The 20,526-nt window shown below is 41.9% G+C and overlaps 1 protein-coding gene across 2 annotated transcripts in view; it reads left to right on the plus strand.

The window, feature by feature from the left end:
- The window catches only part of vav3 (vav guanine nucleotide exchange factor 3), a 102,590-nt gene extending 84,428 nt beyond the window's left edge, over nucleotides 1-18,162 (plus strand). The window contains exons 22-28 of one of the 2 annotated variants that reach the window (XM_084339946.1): nucleotides 241-275; nucleotides 477-593; nucleotides 2,880-2,967; nucleotides 3,486-3,615; nucleotides 9,166-9,246; nucleotides 11,460-11,611; nucleotides 13,667-18,162. In XM_084339946.1, coding sequence (XP_084196072.1) covers nucleotides 241-275; nucleotides 477-593; nucleotides 2,880-2,967; nucleotides 3,486-3,615; nucleotides 9,166-9,246; nucleotides 11,460-11,611; nucleotides 13,667-13,702 — 639 coding nt within the window. In that variant the 3' untranslated portion in view covers nucleotides 13,703-18,162. The remainder of the gene's footprint in view (nucleotides 1-240; nucleotides 276-476; nucleotides 594-2,879; nucleotides 2,968-3,485; nucleotides 3,616-9,165; nucleotides 9,247-11,459; nucleotides 11,612-13,666) is intronic. The other variant, XM_084339947.1, reaches the window with a different exon arrangement.
- The last annotated feature ends 2,364 nt before the right edge of the window (nucleotides 18,163-20,526 follow it).

Here is a 20,526-nt window from a genome sequence, read left to right on the forward strand (position 1 = left end):
TAGATAACAAACTGTTATCACCTTGTCTACACTGTTGTAAAGATAAGAGGAGCATTAAGCTGTTTTATTGGGGTTGTACAGTGTAAGAGCACCTGTTTTATAGACGAGCAAAACATCATCTCGAAAACAGAACGGTGGAACTGCTGCCAAGCGCAAGAGTTTACTGTAAGGTTGTATCGAGGTTGGACGAAGGAAGGCTTGGTGAAAATAACAAAAACACATGTTTGCTCTTTGCTCCAGGTCCCGAAGCCCGTCGATTACTCCACTCAACCTTGGTATGCTCACAAAACACCTATCTCAGTCTGAATGTGTTTAAGCAAAGAAGGTCAAGGTCTTCACCCAGTGCAGATAAATATAGTTATCAACACAGATACGCAGTTATCGATGGCATGCAGACAGTCAGCAACTTCATGCTGTATTCCACAATGAATTTAAGGTTGGTCAATTTAATGTCTTCCTTTGCTGTTGTGTTGTAGGTTTGCAGGGCCAATGGAGAGGCTCCAGGCAGAGGCAGAACTCATCAACAGGGTCAACAGCACCTATCTGGTCCGCCATCGCAGCAGGGAGTACACGGAGTACGCCATCAGTATAAAGTAAGTCTGACAGGTCCATGGAGTCAGTCAAGGAAGACTGTAGCTAGATTCTCGGATTTAAAGGTGCAGTTTTGACATGATGTCAGAGACAATGTATTGTGTTGCAGAGATAGCATTAGCATGCTAACCAGCTAGCACCTAGCCAATATTTTTACTATTTTGCTGCTTTCACTCATGTTATTTAACTTAACTTACATGCAGGACTTTTACTTGTAATAGAGTATTTTTACATTGCTATATTGGTACTTTTACTCAAAGGGGCTCTGTGGAACTTCACAAACAAGTCCACGGTCCATCAGCATTAAACAACTTAAACAAATCATCCACAGTCTCTATAGGCAACCGAGAGAGAAGGGGAGGGTCTCATTTTCATGTAACGTTACAATCTGCTCACATATGGCCAATAAACGCATCATTGATATGTGTAAATTGCCACAAATTGTTTCATTGATCCCCTTGAATACCTTTCCCACCACTGCTAATTTCCATAATCTTGTTTTAACATCTAAGAGGTTAATATCTGTGTTTAATACATTATTGTGTAAGAATTTGGGGGTTTTCATGTGGCCGGCTCTCGAGAATCATCAGATTTGACCGTTACTCCTTAACATGACAGAGCAGCCGCAGACAAGAGAGAAAAACTGTCTGCTTGTTTCATCAGATGCCTTCAGCCAAACCACAGTATCGACGAGATGTAACTCCCGGCTGTACTACACAATTTGACGGGCCGATTTGTAGTTCCTTTTCAAGATGATGTGCATTTCCTTGGAGGCTGAGACTGTGGTCGACCACAGTGATGTGTGTGAAACTCACCGTACGAGATGCTAATCATGGAGCAGGGTCTCCGTTAAGACACATGTAATAGTGCTCATTATGGTTTGACCTAAAAACCCACAAAAACAATCTGTTATTAGTTAATATTAGAATGATGCAGCCATTTTAATCTTGGTTAAGCTCTGGGTGCTAGAGACCCTTCCACTGTTCCTAACTTATCTGTATGCGTAAGATAAATGATCAGTGCTCACGCAGGCAGTGAAGAGAGACCCGTCGTCTCTTGCTGTTGAATCTCTGAGCTGGAACACTTTCCTCCACAAGGAGTCGGCACGCTTCTCCGTGAGCAGCGGAAACGTTCCGCTAAAATGTTCATTTAACTTGTTTTAGACTCATTTTCCCCCCTCGCAGAATGAACCGCTCTCAGTGCCTTCAAGTTCCTTCTGCGCCGAAGTCTTAATTGCTTGTGTGCACACAGACGAAGCGCTCTGAGCAGAGCAGAGAACAACTGCTACACTGTTCAAGGTTATTAAAACCTCCCCATGAAAGACAGAAGCTGGGTTAAAAAAAGAAGCGACGTTGTGGGAATGACGACATCTAAAAAAGTATTACTCTCAAATTGAAAGGCACACACACAGCGGAGGGTGGCTCTTCAAATCTAAAAAAAAAAAGTCACATTTTTTAAATTTGAAAATCTTTCGGAAAGATTGCAGAAGTCTATTTTCACATCGTTAGAAGTTTTTTTTTTAAAAGCAACAATTTTGAGATTGGCAACTTTTCTTCGCTAGAATGTGCCACATTTCAATTTGTGGCGGGAGCGTTCCTGGAGAGGGAGCAAGGGAATTTGAAGTGATGGAAAAAATGTTTTGCTGCTTTTTGCGAGCGTCAGTGCTGGTAATTGGCGGGGCATTGTGCTGCTGTGCTGTTTAAATTCTCTCTCTGTTTGGGTGTGTTTGGGTCGATGCAATTTAGAAGTGGGTAGACCCGTTTTTGGATCAAGTCCCCTCTTAGTAATTCCAGCACGTCGGTTCGAGTAAGTTTTCCACAGGTTCAGTTGAAAAGACTTCTATTGAAAGAAGTCAAAGAAAAAAAGAACGACTTTATAGATTAAATCCACTTTGTGTAGAATTAAAAAACTTCTAAGTTTAGTGACCTCTGGTGGTAGTGTCACAGCAGCCCCGCTTCAGAACCAGGACTCTGAGAATGGAGGGCTGAAAGCAACATATAGACATTTCAACACTGAGTGATAGACATCCTAGATTTCTGCACATCCATAACCCTTAACTCTGCAGCCTCAGAGCCCCATTAGCCACCCTCTTAATGCAAACACAAGGATGTGGGTGGGAGGGGGCACATTTTCTCCCGACCATCCCATCATTCACGTGTCGCAAACCTCTGGGACCCTATGCATTACAGCGACGGCTGCGCTCTCCACAGGGGCCAGGGGCCGGCCACCGATCGATGGCGGTGATCAGAGAGGGAAATTACACTCATAACTTATTCAATGGCCCACAGGTACAACAACGACGTGAAGCACATAAAGATCCTGACCAGGGAGGGCTGCTTCCACATCGCAGAGAACAAGAAGTTCAGGAGCATATTAGTGAGTCTTTTCAGCCCTGTTTTATTTTTTTTAAACTCCACCACTGCAATTCATAAATAAATCATTGGGGTTCGCTTAATGAAGTGTCAGAACCTGAATTTTATTTTAGCAGTGTGCACAAAAATAGCCATGATTAGAGACGTGTTTATACCGGCCTGAGGGCTTCACATTATAGATAAGTGCAGCACATATTGGAGAAGGTTCACCAAGTTGTTGTTTTTTTCTGTATCTCTAATGTGCTAAAAACAGGTTTTGGAGTATAATATTTTAATACTGGTGTTAGTCACAATAACATTTTAAAACACAGAAGTTACCACATTTTATTGAGTAAGAAAAACCAGATCAGAAAGTGCCTTTTTTCACATCTCCAGCATGTTAAAAGCAATATGTGCTATGGTAATAGTAAGGGTTAGATTGATTTTGCAGTGACCACAGCTGCAAATTAGTGCATGTCTATTAGTTTGTTTACTTTTTCTTACGTGTGTTAACTTTGTGTGTATGTGTGTGTGTGTGTCCAGGAGCTGATTGAGTACTACAAACACCACTCCCTGAGAGAAGGTTTTAGGAGTATGGACACCACGCTGCAGTTTCCTTACCGGGAACCGGAGAACGCTGCAATGCACCGCCTCAACCGGTCGGGCAGCAACAGTGAGTAGAGCTGAAGAGTCACTATGATGGAAACAATCCATCACTATAACTCTGAAACACTTTTACACAGTGATGAGTGCAGATCATGTTGCAACCGGACAATTTAAAAACTATCGACAAAGAATTAAAGACATGCGTCTCTAGAATAATATAGTCCTTCTAATTAAAATACTACAACAGTACTGCAGATAATGAGTGAAATCAGTCCCATACTGTATATTTTGATGATACAGAACACTTCAGACCTTTAGAATAAAGCAAATATCACAGTGGGACAGGAGCTGAATCACAAATAGGGCAGCTATTTATAAAATAATCATTAAAGATGGGTCTTGAATGCCTCTCAGTTAGTCTTTCTGTTCAGACTCAGGGTCATTGAAGGCACCCTGTGGAGTTTTTGACCACATTTTGACGGGCAGGTTCCTCTGTTATGTGTATCTCACCTGTAAATAAATAACATCAGAGGGTAGCTTTAAGATTCTTGTATCTTGGCTCGGCTGCAACTAATGATTATTTTTATTATCTTTATCCCAATCTCAAAAAAATCTTCTCAAAACCCAAGTTGACATCTTCTTATCATTTATATGTGGCCAACAACTCCCATGATCCCACACTACTTATGTCTTTTGTGTAGTGGCAGAAATTACATACCGTGTGTTTAATCGATGATCAGAATAGTTCCTGATTAGGCTAACTGATTGACCAATCAATTAATTACATCATCTCTTCAGCTCTGTCCGTGACATTGTAAACCGTAGGCATATGACAGTCTCACATGCTGTCAGCTGATCAACACTTAGCTCAGCTGTTAGTGAAGCCGTCTGTGTGATCTGACAGTCTGCTGATCATTCACTCCTTTCATTGCTAATAGTGTTTGTTTCCTGCAACATTCTGCTGTTACCGGCTCTGCCGATTTCTCCCACCACTGCTCCAGCTGCCTCTTCAGTTTTCTTATCCATCATCCTCACCAGCTCCCTCACACACGGCTGTAATTCACTTGGGAGCGTCTTCACAGCCTTTAAAGAGTTAAGGGAGCTATTTGTAGTTAAAAACAGTCCGGTCTCATCTGACGTTAATCGTTGTTGACTGAACCGTCAAACGGTGGCTGGAGAATACATTAAGCATGTTATTAGATTTGATAAACTCTCTGAACGTTTACTGAAGATCAATCGATTTGAGAAGGAAGGGAGATATCCTGATAGATCCCTCAACGAGTTATCGGAAGTCAAGAGCTTTTATAATCTGAGTTAAAGTCTTACTTTGTGACTTTTTTACACTATTTTTTTTATTATTTCATGTTTAATTTTCACTTAAAAGTCATAAATAACACAATATCCTCTATGGTGGATATCATATATGGGTATACTACGTTTTTAGTGAGGGTAATGTAAAAGCACTCCAGCGAGTCATTGTTTGAAGATTAACATTTTTTTGTGTTACTCACATTTTTTAATGGAATAGTCATTATTGCATTATAAGAGCCGTAATATTTCTTCAATGGATGATAAAATTCCTTTAATACATTGAACTGTTAATCTTAATGATGCTTAAAACAACAAAAATAAAACATAATATGAAGGTTTTAACTTGTGATATTACATTCATTTCTTAATGTTGCATTATTAAACCATCACTTAAAGATAAGTCACAGCCTCAACTAAGATTAATGTAATACATCAGTGTTATTAAACCATCAGTCATGAGTCAATTTACTACACAGGAGTCAGTGTAATATGTGGAAGTTAAAACACAATGGCGGCACAAGCAAACTTTGTTCTGGTTGATGTTGTGTTGTGCCGTCTAGCAGTTGCCGGGGTGAAGATTCGAGCTGTGTGATATTTTTCACCTGTGTAAGAATCAGCTGTTTCTTCTCTTATAAACAAACCTGTCAACACCTCGAGACAAAGCAGCTGTTGTCACACTTTTCAGAGGAGCGGAGCTACCAAGGAATGCAGCACGTAGCTTATAACTTATGCATGCAGCTGCCGTTCCTTCTTAACTGTGACTTTGTCTGTCATTACGCTAACTAACCTGATTTCTCTCAGGTGTTCCAGTGAGATTTTTTTACCCTTTCTGACTTGGAATTTAACAGATGTGGAGCGTACAACTTTGAACTTTGTTTTTAATGAGAGGATGTTTGAGTTTGAAGCAAAGCAACAGATAAAAAGAGCAGAGCATTGTCAAACTGCCAACTCAGGAGTGAGCATAGATAATTCTGTGAAAAGAAATGTATTTTTCTAACGTAATTTCATATTGAAATGCATTTCTAAAGAGTAGAAAGGCACACAAGTTCAAGAGGTTCCTGTAGGCTTTATTTTATTTGCTTGGCTGATGATGTCAGCTGGGAATAAGTTTGAAAAGCCGTCAAGAGGAGGTTGAAAGACTCGACGTTAACTGTCTACAACCTCCAAAACTGAAGTGCTGTTCGCTCTGTAAAACATCCGCGTTCACTCCGCACAAGCTGAATGTTTCCAGCAATGCCAGAGGAGAAGGTATTAAACAGTGTGTGAGCTGGGCAAAGCATCATCGCCCATCAGTTGGTTAATGGAAAATGTATGACTTCAGTGGGAAAATGAGATTTCATTTGAACCCTGTATGCCACTGCGTGCAATGGGAGGGTGAAAACAAAAAAAAAAAAAAAAGAAAAGAAAAAAGTCCTGGCTCGCTGACGATCTTGTTCCATGTGGGAGAGATGTGAACAGATTGTACAGAGCTGTGTGGTTGTTCTAGACGAGGCCTGTTGTTCAAACGCCGCTTCAAATCACAAGTCGAGACAGCTTCAGTCCAAATTTGTTTTGTTCCGGTGTGGTCTTCTGTCTCGTAGGCAGCCTCCTCCCGGTGTGCGCACTTCATTTTCTCTCTTTCACTTTTTAAACGACTCTTTTGTTTTGATTTCCGTCTTCCTCGAGCACTGCTGGAAGACTGCTAATTAATGTTCGTGCTTTGTTGTATGTTTTTTGGACAGTTTTGCAGAAGGCAAAACTCTCTCATTTATAGTTCTAACTAATATGCTAACTGCAGTAGCAACAATAGGGCTGTTAACACAAAATATAAATTAATTTGCGCCCCTGGAACAAACTCATCTGACAGCGTGTGTGGGAGTCCTGGCTCTTGATTGGATTTCAGCTCATCTTCACTCTCTCGTGAAATGATACAATGCATGTGTGTGTGTTTGACTCTTGATGTTCGTCTCTTCTATTAGTCAACCGGCTCACATTGTGTATTCCAGTGTGGTCCACAAATCAGATTTAGCAAAAATGAAGCATGTAAAATGCAGCTGGTGTATTGGTGGCTGTTTGAAGTGGAGGGCGATCCCTCTTCATATTGCTTGTACCTCGACACCATTAGGGGTTGCTGAGCTGTCTCTCAGTGCGCTGATTAGTATTCATTTTAAAAACCACTGGAGCTCTGCTCTCCTTACAGCATATCAATAACCCAGGCCAGTTAACTTGCAGCAGTATTGTTTGGGAGCGGCACATTTTTCACAAAGTTTGGGCATTCGTCTGCCATTGTGGGGATTAGATCGTCTACTCCAGGAGGCAGAAATGTGCAGGGTTGAGTTCAGAAGCGTTTGAATGGGACCGGCTCGGAGCGCAGTTTGAAACAACGTAACACGTTTTTACTCATTTTTAAAAAACGTGCGCCACATTTGTAGAAATGTGTTACTACTGAAATTTAAAGCCAAGGTTCTTGGCAATAATAAACCCTGCAATATTAATACATTCAGGGTTTATTCAGTGAAATAAGTGAATGCCAAATAAACAACTTTAAGTACTCTTATACTAAATATTATTGATTAACAGTTGTAACTCCACGTAGTTTACAGGAATAGAAAGATCCTGAAAAATGGGCTACGAGGCCTTCCAGTCCATCCTACACATGAGCAAAGCACGCAGACTTCAGATGTGTCAGGAGTTTCTTTGTGGTTGTTTTGTGTTCTGTCTGGTTGTTTGTGCCTCTGTGGTTGTTTAGCGTCTTAGTGGTTGTTTTGTAGCTCATTGATTGACATGCCCACAAGAAGTGTTAACAGTCACTTCATTCAAAGGCTCTGGTCCAGGGGCACCGGGCCTGTGCCCAGCAGGTTCTTTCGTAATAATCCATCCATTATACTAATGAGCTATTTAACACACTGGCTTCTTGCTTTCTTTGCTAGTGCAGATCAGATTCCTGCATCAGTATCGGGCTGTTGTTCTCACCCCAGTCAAACTTTTCTGGACAGAAAACATTCGTTGGCCTCCATTCAGCCAACTCCTTTTATCAAATTTAGACTTAAGTCTGTTTCTGTAGTGCTGCTACTGAGCAAAACCTTAGTGGCATCACCATTTTCTCCTGACTGTACTTGTGCCATACTTGCTCTGTTGACACTCCAAAATAGCCCAGTGGATTGAATTTTTTCCACAAAGACTAAGGTACTAATACTTTCAGGGTAAAAGGTTCTATTCCCCAAAGAAATTCACTAACACTGCCAACTCTCTAAGACATTGTTGGCCTCAGATCAATGCCATTAGCTTCTCTCTGCCAGTAGGGATGCTGGAGGAGAGATAGAAATACAAATGCAGTGGGCCTCTGGTGGGTTATTTTTCAAGTTGTTTGCAAGATAAAGACTCAGTTAGTCTTTCTGCACTGAGGACACTGTGAGCTTCAGAGAGACAGCATAAAAATACAATTAGGAGACCACAGGAAAGTAGCATAAAAATAGAATATGAAATAAAGCATATCGTTGCCTGATGAGTTATCAAGCCAAGCGTGTCTGTCAGAGGAAATTTGTGAAGGAGATGTGTATCTGCAGTTGTGGCTGTGTTACAGCTGGATGATTGTCTTTATAAATATGCAAATAGATATCTATTCCCTATGCTGTAATTGTGAGCACGCTGCATGTTCCTCCCAATTAAATGAACAAGTGAAGACATCGTCGCCCAGAAATGTGCAGACATCCTTATGAAGCGACGGTGCATCTCGATTCTGATCTGGCCCATTTCAACTAAATTTTAGCGGCGTTGTGTTTTGTTTCGTCAAATGTTTGACCAGAGGCAGCTTTTCCTCAACAATTTCACCAAGTGCTTGCCTATGGGGAACGTCTCTAAAGAGTCTAGACCTGCTTTAATTGAAACGTGTCATGGGATAACTTGTGTTGTGATTCATGCCACCGGGAGGTCATTCAAACTCATTTTCCAACACCGGAGGACAAAAGTAGTTTTGTCGAACACAAGATTTAAAATTTCAGTCTAGACCAGGAGTTAAAGGTCTCATGCTTCAGTTAAATTGTTTGATTTCAAGTTAAAGTGCCCAAATCAACCATCAGTGAAAGAAGTGCTAACAGTGGCTGTGTTGGCTGTGCGCTCCTCCTGTGCCTGCCCTCATTTATCTTTTTCATCGAACTGCAACTGTGTTCCTGAAGCTCTGAAAAAAAAAAAAAGCTCAGAATTGAGTTTGTACAAACATGTTTTATTTTTCTCCTTTGCTTCTCTCTCCTTCTACCATCCTACCCCCCATCCCTGCCCTCTCCCCTCTCGCATCTCTCCGCTCCCTGCCTGGCCTGCCCTGCCATAGCCCCATTGCTCTGCGGCCTCTCTTTTGTATCTCCTGCCGGCTACAGCTTTGTACCTCCTTCCTCTGCTCCCTTCTGGTCAGGTACAGGTATCGCTTCTCTCTGTCTGTCACTCTAACGCTCCATTTTCTCTCTCTTGCCTCTTCATGTTGAAGGCTGCTTGGCATGCCGGCTGTAGCTCAGTGCATTCACATCATCGCTGGAATCTGTGCCGTAACATCTGCCATCTCGCTTCCCATCGCACCATTTCACCTCTTCCATAGTTGTGTGCACATACGTGTCATCCGGTGTGGAGCGTAGGGACTGTTTGTTTTCGTAATGCATGTATTTTTATGTATTTGAGTTTGCGTGTGTGTGTGTTTGTGCACGGAAATGCCAGTGTGCGCGTGAGGCGGAAACTGTTGAGGAAGGTGTTTGAGGTGTTGGACGTACGTGAGTTTGGTGTGTGTTTGCTTGTGTGTGTCTGTCCGTCAAAATAAAGGTAGAGTTGTCCAAAGACACAGAGCTCCTCTTTATTAGATATTCTATCCCCACGGCCGGGCTGAAGAGGTCTGACATTCCATTTCCACCTGTCAGCTTAGCCCAGTCCGACCCACCAGTCAGTGTCTGGAGGAAAGTCAGCAGGGTGGGATGGAGCAGTGGTAACTAGCTAACCTTCTCCACAGCTGTCTCTCATGCTACTGTCTGCTCGACAGGATGTCTAGTCGCACACACACACACACACACACACACGGCTGTCAGAACACTCCAGCTGGGCTCTCTCAACTAAAGCGATGCACTACATGCAACTGCATTGACTTTGACAATAATAAGTGTTTTTTTCCCCTCAACCTTTATTTGAGAGCAGATAAATTGGGTTGCACCATCATGAATCCATTACTTAGTTTTTAGTGCTACTAGCTTAACGTCAAACCTGTGACTTCTAAATCTGGTTACACCATTAAAACTTACAAAATGTCTTCGGTAGTGAAGAGTAACCTGTAAAAAAAAAAAAGTTTTAGGTGAGCTGAAATCCTGGTGTCAGTTAGCTCGGCTAACCACGGTTAAAGCTAGCTTCTGTTTCTCTGCAATCTGTCATTTAATTTTCTTTCTTCTAATTGTCTTTCTAAAAAAAAGACAGCCGCTACATCAGTTGATATAAGAAACTGAAACCTTCTTCATTTTAAAAGTTCAACAATGATTATTTTACAAGCAGAGAAAAAACTACAGCTCCCAGAAACTAGAAGCACAGGACCGACATTTTCAGACTAACTAGCCGCTGCCTCGCGGCTCTACTTGCCTCTTGTGTTGAGCTGTGAGGTTTCGTCTGTGAATGTCTAAGACTTATGGGAAATGCAGTCCATCAAAAGTTCACTAAAACCTTAATAAACAAGCGGTGGTTTTTCATATGAAGCGTGTCATGGGACAAGGGCTTTGTTTCAGGACTGGGCCTTTTTGACATTAGCATGCGGTTGTTGCAAATGTCAGTGTGATTTTGTGAGGTTTTTTCTTTCACTCAGTTCCAGTTTGACTTTGGCTCTCTAGATATTATACTTAACTGCCAATTTTCTGCATCGAAGGCCTGCTCTTATTTATGTACAGTATGTGTACATTGAGAAATGTGTGTTTTGAGAGTTTGTAGGCTAGCTTAGAATGAGACGATGTTAGCCTAGCTGAAGTTTGGTCATTGTTGTGTTATTTTTGTGCAATCTAAAATATTCCAGTTTATATATATAATTATTAGACAGCATTTTATCTAGTGTCAGGTTAGACCATATTCCATGTAATCTTTTACTCCTTACTCTTAAATTTCATATGTTAGCAAGCTAACTAAGCTGGGAGAGGTTTGTTCATTTAGCGACACCCACCTGGACTAATACTGTAGGTGTAAACATTTAGCCACAACTAGCTTCGTAGCTTTTCGTAAGAACAAGTTTTTGTGGTGCAACCTGTTGGAATTTAGATGTGTAAATCTCCTGTATAGTGAACACTGAAGTTTTTTCCGAACAGTTTTTTAAAATCCATTTGCTAACTACTGCTGTTACACCAACAATAATGATAAATTGTAAACAGTTTCTTCCTAAATGTTATTGCTCTTAGTATAAAGACAGTAAGGAGAGAGATGGTGAGACCCTGGTTTTTCTGTCCAAATGAAAAAACATCACCCATCTCCATCTGTGTGTTTATGTGTGTGTAGATGTGTGTTGTATTTACATGTTTTTTTAAATGCATCTTCTTGAGCCACAGATGAACTAGATTTCCTATATATTTTTTTTTTTTCAAACACCCACCTTTCTTTCTCTCTCTCTCTTTCTAGTGTTTACTCCTAAAGTGATTGGTGTGGCGATCGCGCGGTACGACTTCAGCTCACGTGACACCCGGGAGCTCTCGCTGCAGGAGGGCGACGTGGTGAAGATCTACACAAAGTCAGGAGCCAACGGCTGGTGGAGGGGCGAGGTCAACGGCAGGGTAAGTGGCAGCCACGAGATGCCGATAAACCAAATCGAAAAACAGGGAAATCATCTTTTCAGAGGACTCATAGTTTTCTTTCTCCAATCTGGATGTTAAATTCCCAATCCAGTTGTCAGTAGCGCTAAAAATGTGCTCTTTGGATACAAAAGATTTGGCAAATATTCTTGTCTACAGGTACCTGGAAAGGACTATTCAGATTCTGGCTGTGTTTATCCTCAGTTAGTACAACTTCCCACCATTTCAATTTCCCAATATCATCACTTGGAAGACTTTGTTGCTCTTGTACATCTTAAATGCATGTTGTTCCAATCCGATAACAAGATCGCTATATAATGAGGCGTGCAGCGCTGAGAGAATCCTGCGTCTCATTGCAGGGAAGTATATGCACTGACTCCCACTCACATGCACTGCATCTTAAGCGTGCTGGAGAGTGTTGGACTGAGTGACAAATTCAGCCCGTGTGTGTTTGTGTATGTTTGTGCTGCAGCCCTCAGTAATGTGTCTGTGCCGCGAGTGTGTTTTGTGAACAGCTGTGGTGAATTAAGAAGCGCTTCTCTTTTTCTAAGCCTGATGTGTGTGTTGATGCTGCTCTGGTGAAAACTAAACACTGTATGTAGAGTCTGTGGAGAGCTGTTAGGCTCTCTTTAGAGCTTTCAACCAATAACAACAATCTGTACGGCTGGCTGGAAAACAGCTGGCTGAAACTGTCAACTGTCAAAAACCCACAGGATTATATCACAGTAACCTAATCAGTAATCAGTTCAGTGTAATATCAGGCTCTCATAGTCTAGTTTGTCATGACTGGTGGTCAAAAGAAAAATATACTGGTGTCAGATATCAGCTGTCTTGATGTTGCTTTTAGCTTTTAAAAATATGTTTCTGAGTTTTGATTTGGTTTTTAATTATAATTTTGCACATGTCTGTATGATTGATGTTTGAATAGTAAAATACAAATTGCAAGTCATTAAAAAGAAAATTCAAAAAAACTTCATTGCTGTTAACCGTGAGGTTAAAATATGAATTTAGTAATGTGTTCCCCAAAGATAAATGTTTCAGCTTAAAAAGCACCAATTGGTGCTGAACATTTTGTGGTGAACCCGATTAATATCATAATGCTTTTTTATTTTTTTGTCAACAATGTAAAACATCAGTGACAAATATCATGTCGGACCTTAGCCTAAAGAAAAATGGCTTAAAGGATGAGTTCATCCAAAAATAAAAAAGTCATTATCTTCTCACTCCCCTGCCGATAGAAAGTCTTGTCCACGAAACATTTCTGGAGCTTCACAGCAACACAGCGCTACAGTATTCTCCCAAACAGCTGAAGTAGATGGGGACTAAAACGCAAAAGAACAGCTGGAAGAAATCATAAAATGTCTCCATACAGCTTGTTCGGTTTACGTCTCCGGAAATCCCGAGATTTAAAAATTGATTTGAAAAGACGTTATTTACACCCTCGATGTGCAGTCGAGCTCGGCACCACTTCAGTCCACGTTAATTCTTTTAGCTTAGCAGCTACAAAGAAGATTTCCACTTAGTGACATCTTTTCAAATCAATTTGGTATTTCGGGGCTTTCAGAGACTTGGATTATGCAGGACAAGCTGTATGGAGCCATTTTATGTTTTCATTAAGAGGTTTCTATACATTTAGAAACAAGTCCCCATCTACTTGAGTTGTTTAGGAGAATGCTGCAACACGGTTCTGCTGTGAAGCTCCAGAAATGTTTTGTTGACTACGAAACGTCACCCGACTTTCCATCGGCATGGGGGTGAGTAGCTAATGACTGAGTTTACATTTTTGGATGAACGTATCCTTTAATTTTCTAGAGGACTCACATGTGAAATACACGTCTTTGTTACTTAGAAAATGCCCGAGTGCTCTCCCCACACACAGCTCATCACTGGGTTGCTGAAAGACATTCTGGCAAATCAGTATCTTGAAGTGGAAAAGGCAAAGGGAGGGAAAGAGAATACATAATAAATTACTGTAAATAAACTGCTTGTGTCAGTCAACTCCTGCGTGGTTACTTACTCCCCTCTCTCCCCCCTCAGGTCGGCTGGTTTCCATCCACGTACGTGGAGGAGTGAAAGGTCACACTCGGGAAGAAGAGTGAGAAAAAGTAAGAAAGGCAGCAGTGGAGTAAGCAAACCGAGCACACAGCAGTAACAAAGACAGTGAGCTTTTTGCAGACGGCCTCAGCCTCCTCGATGGAGTCCTGTTGCCTACAACCATCCCAGGGGCCTTTGGGAGGAACGAGGGCTACAGTACATTGCAGATGCAAAAGATGGCCCCATCATTTCTGGTCGACTCTGTGTGGCTAAGTGACTCTACCAACTAGCAGCTTGCCTGTCAGCGGGGCACAAGCCCTTGCCAGACACCCCCCTCCTCCCGAACTCCGTCGGTCCATCCATAATTCACCCTTCGCTCCTTTTCCTCTCTCCGCCCCAGCCAGCCGCAGCCCCCGACTCCCACCTGTTTCTGCTTGCCAAGTCGGCCGTCGCCAATCTGTCAAAAGTAGATACTAAAATGCCACTCTTCCATTCATGCACTCATCCATCCAAGCATCCATCCAGGCATCCAACCCCCCCCACCTCCCAACCCCTGTGGGAAAAGAGTCATCTGAGCTGGAAACGACCCACACTGTAAAGTTTTTTTCCTTCCTTTCATCCCCTTTTCACTCTGAAGGGATTTCACTCAGTCTTGACCTTGCCTGTGTGTTTCTTCTACTAATGCAGGTGGTTATTGATGACTTGATGACCCAGATTCACACACACACACAGAAACACACTCGTACTCACACAAACCACCCACCTCTCCTCCCCTTCAGATTATGATCGCACACACACTCTTACAGAAGATGTAAGAGAGGGATGGCGTCGGATAGCATCGCTGCACAGTGCCAGCAATTGATCGCTGTTGTTCCTATTTTCCTGCCGCCTCCTACATTCTTTATCTCGAGCCCAGCCTCTCATGTTTTTAGTTGTCTTGGCCGTTAGCGATTCCTCTGCTCTTATCGGTGGCAGCTCTGTCGACAGGAGCACATTCGCCGAGGGTTTATCTTATTGGAGGCATTAGCGGCTTGTCGGGGAACAAGCCACTCCGAGCAACTCCTGCCCCCTTCATATAAAGAAAGAGGAGATGAAACAGGAACGCAGCCCAACTTTGTTTTCTTTTTGTCTCTTTTTTACCCCCCAATTGTCCATCTCACTCTGTTTTTTTCAGAATAGTATTTTCTCCCCAGATTATGCATCAAAATCATGTAACATGTTAGTGTTAGTGGAGACTCACAGTTTTCTACTCAAACCGTCATTTTTGAGGTGCAGTTTGTGCAGAAACACCAACGATTCCCATTTAGGGGATTTGTTTTTGGCAAGAAAAGCATCATATTTAAAGCGCTATTTATGCATTAACACTTCAATCCAAAAGAAACTGGAATCAGCTTCCAGAAACATTTTTTCCACCGCTTATTCCTTCCCGCTAACTGTCCTCCTCTCACCCCCTCTCCCTTTCTGTGCCTCTCCCTCACCCCCCTGTATACATTATACACACCGTCTCCCTAATCCACAGTGAAAGAGGATTTTCCCACATTTGAGGGAATAAATACCTTTACAGCGAGACATGCTGCACAACACACTCGTAATGTCAACACACACCACCATATGTAGACACAGACAAGAAGGAGACGGCAGTGTACTCAGATCCAAAAGCGATCAACTTATGTCTGCAGGTGAGGCCAAAAACTCCCCAGCAGTTGGCTTTGTGCAGCGACGCTTTAATCTCAGCCAGGAGGTTGATTCTCTCTTTTAAACGTCGAGTAAAACAAACTACAAACCGTGCTTCTTTGTTGAACATATGTACATATTGACATTTTTATTTAATTCATGGTCAGTCTGTTCACACAAGGGGTAAAACCTCTGACCCAATCACACAACTGTTGTAATGTCAAACAAGGATTTCTATGATGAACATTACTTTGAACTAGTCCTTTAATTCCTTCAGGTTTTTGGCTGTATTTCCCATGTTCCTCCTCTCTCTCTCCTTAAATACAGACTTTTCGCACACTTACACACACCCACGCGTGACATTTTAAAAACCATCCATCTCTTTTCTGTTAAGGGAAACTATTTATGTAACCTGCAATGTACATAAAACACACACGAGGGACCGTTTACTAAGAGGCAGCGTCCTGTAGTTGACGATTTAAAGGGTAAGTCCACATATTTTACACATCAAAGTGTGGTTACAGGTGTTGGGGAGTGTTTGTGCATTTGTGAAAAAAGCAGCATAAAGCCTGTTGTGGCTGCAGAGAAAGCCGTTTGTAATCTGATAAATTGCCTCCAGTGATGTCACTCAGTGGCTAAGTTGCATTGTGGGTAATGTAGGTGCCAGGTTTTGAAAGAGCAGTCCATCATTATGGAAAGTTCAAAAACAAATGATGAGAACCAGAGATTTTGACTTTTTTATTCCGCACATACTTCTTCCTTTATCAAAACTCGCCTACATTACCCACAATCCAACTGAGTGGAGCCACAATGGGCTTTATATGTCTGTAAAACACACTTTGATGTGCAAAATTGGAAGGGAAAACATGGTGGAGTACCGAATCCGACATTGAATAAAGTCTGAACTTTCAGAGCTGATCCTAATTTAAGCGCGTCGTAAGATCAACAAAGCCGTCGTGTGGCCAACTGCTGCATCCTGCCTCTGGTAACAGCATTCATCCTCCCCTGTCACGTCTTCATTGTCTCCATGTCTTTGGGTATTGTGTCAGAAATCTATTTTGTGAACCTAAGTAGTAATTTATTGTAATAATATGCTTTTGTATGCGCTTAATGGAGCCATTATGTTTGAAAACCACTAACAACCCCCTGCCAGCCCTGCCACTCCGCGCCATTATGCTCCGTATGACGACAGCTTTTTGTTTAAACACTGGACTCAAGAAATTCGTCAGAGATGGTTGTATTAATGTAATTTTGCATGACATCCCCCCTTTTCCAACTTAGTTTTATCACCAGTGACCACTAGATGGAAGCATCCTAAACACATCTCTTCCTCTCCGAGCAGTCACCTTCAACTCGCTCGAGTTTGGAGATGACATCATCTGATAAGGAGGTGAACAGTATTTAAGGAAGCCATTAGCGTCAGATTTGCTGCTGTGAGTGAGTGACAAGATTTTGTTTTTCTAAAGACTTGAGAGTACTTGTGAAAGAAAGTTTTAAAGTTTCTGACTCTTTCTAAATTTCCTGACATTCAAGGAACTTTACAGTTTGTCCAGTAGGAGCTCTGAGAATGATATTTCTCCTCCCCTCCTCCTGCCTGAAATCTCCGCAGTCTCTCAACAGCCAAACATTACATTTCATAACATCTTTAGGAAATCTGCGGTGCGACAGCGGCACAAATGCGATCCAGCACAAGCTTCTCCTCCCGTCTCGGGAGAAGTGGAGAAGGCAGGAGCAGGCATCCTGTAATCGCAGACTCCGGTAATCCACTCCCGCACTCCTCCTCCGCCCAGATGAACTCTGACAGCGGGGCCATTTACAACTGCAGGCCTTCCTCCCCTCGCGAGTGCGCTCCCAGATTCTTTGTGCATGGGAGGAAGGCTCAAGGGTATCTGTGATCTAATCATTACACCATCTCCTCACCTCGGCGACCCCCGCTGCATCCATCTCTCTGTCGGCTTCCCTCTCTCTCGCTCTACCTCACCTTGTCACTTCTCTCCCTCTCTTTCCCCATCTATCTTTCATCCAATCTCTGTCTTTCTCGGTTTCTCTCTGCATTCTGTCCCTCAGCCCGTCACTCTGTAGGCTGTAACTGCTGTACGTTGGCGGGGAGGCGAGCAGAAGATTCAGGATTATCAGGAGAGGAGGGAGAGAGGCGGTCTGATTCTCTGTAAACAACTCCAGCAAAATGAGGACTGGTTTAATTTTACCACAAATTAATAGACTGTGAGAACGATGCCATAATTAGAGTATGATTTAGAACCGGCTCTCACCACTCTCACCACTGTCGTCTCCTCCTATACAGTGTGTGCACAGATTATGTCTGTATGCGTAGGCACACACACTGTACGTGAGAAAATGCATTTTGACAGGATTCAGGGCCGGGCAAGTCTTAGCCCAGCAGGGGTCACAGGATACAATTTCTTCAACCAAAACACGAGGACATCTCTGTAGTGAGCTGAACAGAAGCATAACAGTCACTCACACATGACGAAAACATCCAAAACTTACTTTCTTTCTGGGCTCAAGATCCATTCCTGATCCATGATATCATTGACAAATCATCAAACTAACTCCGTGTTATTTTCAATCACTCTTGACTGAACCTTTACATTCACTGTGTCCATGCTCTGTTCCCCCCATGAAGCCAAAGATGTACGCTGTACTTACTGTACACTCAATGTTATGTCTCATAACCACGGTACCCGACCGCTGTGGCCTAACTCTATAACTGTGCAATCTTGACTGTGTAGCATTACCGTGTATTGTTGCTGTATCATACTGTAAAATATGTACATAGCACATAATAAAGATATACATTGCTTCTTCTAATGTGTTGTTTTGTGATAACTGGATTTCACATTTGTTACAAGCATTTTTTCACTAAATGTGAAACAACGTTCGATGAATATTTAATGGAGTACAAGACAAGATTATGTAGAACATGACCAAAGTTTCTTTTGACAGTCCAGTGTGTAGAATTCAATGGCAGCTAGCGGTGTGGTTACAGATGTGAATGTGAAAAGGCCCTAATGATTATTCACAAGTAGGACTATTACATTCAGTTTCTGCTGATCGATCCCCCTAAATCTTACATACTCATCGGCAGGAATCATAGAGGAGGGCAGGGGGGTCCAGATGCCACCTGCCACCCCACCTTGTCTCTTGTCACAAAGGGTGAGGTTTAAGCACAAAAACTGCTTGGTTGATCCTAGAATCAAAGTATTTTGGTCGCCACAAACACTGCTGCAAATGTCTCAAGGTCTCGTTAAAAACACCAGCTTTTTGTTGCCACAAATCTAACTAGAAAGTGTCCCGAGGTCTTGTTTTGTGGAAATGCCAATGCAATACATGTGACGTGCAGTAAATATAAAAATATAACACATTTAACAGTTATGCCCGCATTTCTTTCTGCCTTTTACCTTGCAGTTGAATCTCGCGTCAACACGGCCGAAATATTGGTACTTAGCAGCTGTGTTTTGCTAACATGCTGGAATAAACTGGTATAACTTCTCAAGGCATTTGTTTTTATAGTCTGCCCAAACTGTGAATTGAAGTATCCACCCTTGTACACACTAGACCTTAAAGTAGTAAAGCTCAATCCAGAGCACTGAGGCCGTCAGCTCATCCCACCAGAGCACTTAAGGTAAATGGTAAATGGCCTTGCGTTTCTATAGCACTTTTCCAGTCCACTGACCGCTCAAAGCGCTTTGCAACACTCGCCACATTCACACATTCAGACAAGGTGCCATGCAAGGTTCCGATCTGCTCATCAGGAGCAATTTGGGCTTCTGTATCTTGCTCAAGGACACTTCAACGTGCAATCCAGCGACCTTCAGATTACTGGACGACCCGCTCTACCTCCTGTGCTACAGCCACCTCAAGGCTGAATGTTTGAATTACCTTACCTTTTTTTGTAATACCAAGAAAGGTGTGCATTAGTCTGACATCCTCCTCTTCTATGTGGATGTATTTTATATGTGTTTAAGTACAGTACTCTACTTAAATGTGAAAATATTGTAGTTTTCCCTCCACCGCATGTATGAAACTATAGTACTTTACAGATTTAAGATCCTCTCAAGATCCACACAAATACCCTGTTTTGATTAATGATTCTGTATCTGATGTGTTTTTAAGACAGAGATGTTCGATTAACTGGTTAAAAACTCTTTTATTTATAATTACAGCTTCTCCTCCTCTCTCATTTGAAAAACCCAGAATCTATGAATATTTAACCACAACATACAGGATGCCTCCAACTTCACTGAAAAATTGAATTCAGTGTGTGTGTGCGTTCACACTGGAGGCTGCTGAAGTTTTCACACGGCACTTGTTGGAAGTCGCATTTTGAAACAAGAATTAATTTCCAAGCTAATTGCGTTCACTAAATCCTGCTCCTACATAGGTACATGTCTTAAAGTGAGACTGAAGGTGAGCACAGAGAAACTTTCCCCTTTCAACACACGAGTGCGAAGCTCAAGTAAAGAAACAAGCAAAACACACGTTTGGTTCACATCTTACCCATTTTACTTATAATACATTTGTTGATAGAAGCAAGACATTGGTAGAGATTTTTGTTAAAAATAGCTACAACTGATAGATCATAAACACATTAAAATACATATAATTACAATCTACTAATATGTATAATAAATATAACTCTAAAATAGACCAATTGCATGCATGACCTTGTAAAGCACCATTCTTACTGCGTGCTACGGCTACTTTAACTTCATTAAAGGATCTAAATACTTCAAACCTCACAGCAGCAGAAGATATATATGTTTAAATAAGATGAACCATGCAATCAGCATAACATTTACTCATGTAATTAGTGCAATATACCCATTTAATTTAGCATGTTTCACACATTAGTGGAGGCATATCTCAAAGAACTACAGAAGCATGAAGTGCAATGAATCACTTGGCAAGTAGTTTTCAGTTAGCGTTCAAGTGCTACGTTCAAATAAACTCTTTAATTAGTAACCCCAGTGTTACTTAAGAGACCTTTTCAAACATGAAAGCAATAATCACAATCTTCAATTTATGAATTATCAATGTTAATGTCTTCAGTATGCCCAGTAGCTGCGGGAGCTCAGCGCTGTAAATCAAAGATAAATGAGTGCACTTGAGCCGTTATCATGGTCAGTCTCATCTCTGTGAGCTCAGTTTGCCCAGAAGTGACTTCCTGG

Source organism: Pagrus pagrus (genome assembly GCF_965226575.1).
Source record: "Pagrus pagrus genome assembly, chromosome: 20".
NCBI classification, from domain to species: domain Eukaryota; kingdom Metazoa; phylum Chordata; class Actinopteri; order Spariformes; family Sparidae; genus Pagrus; species Pagrus pagrus.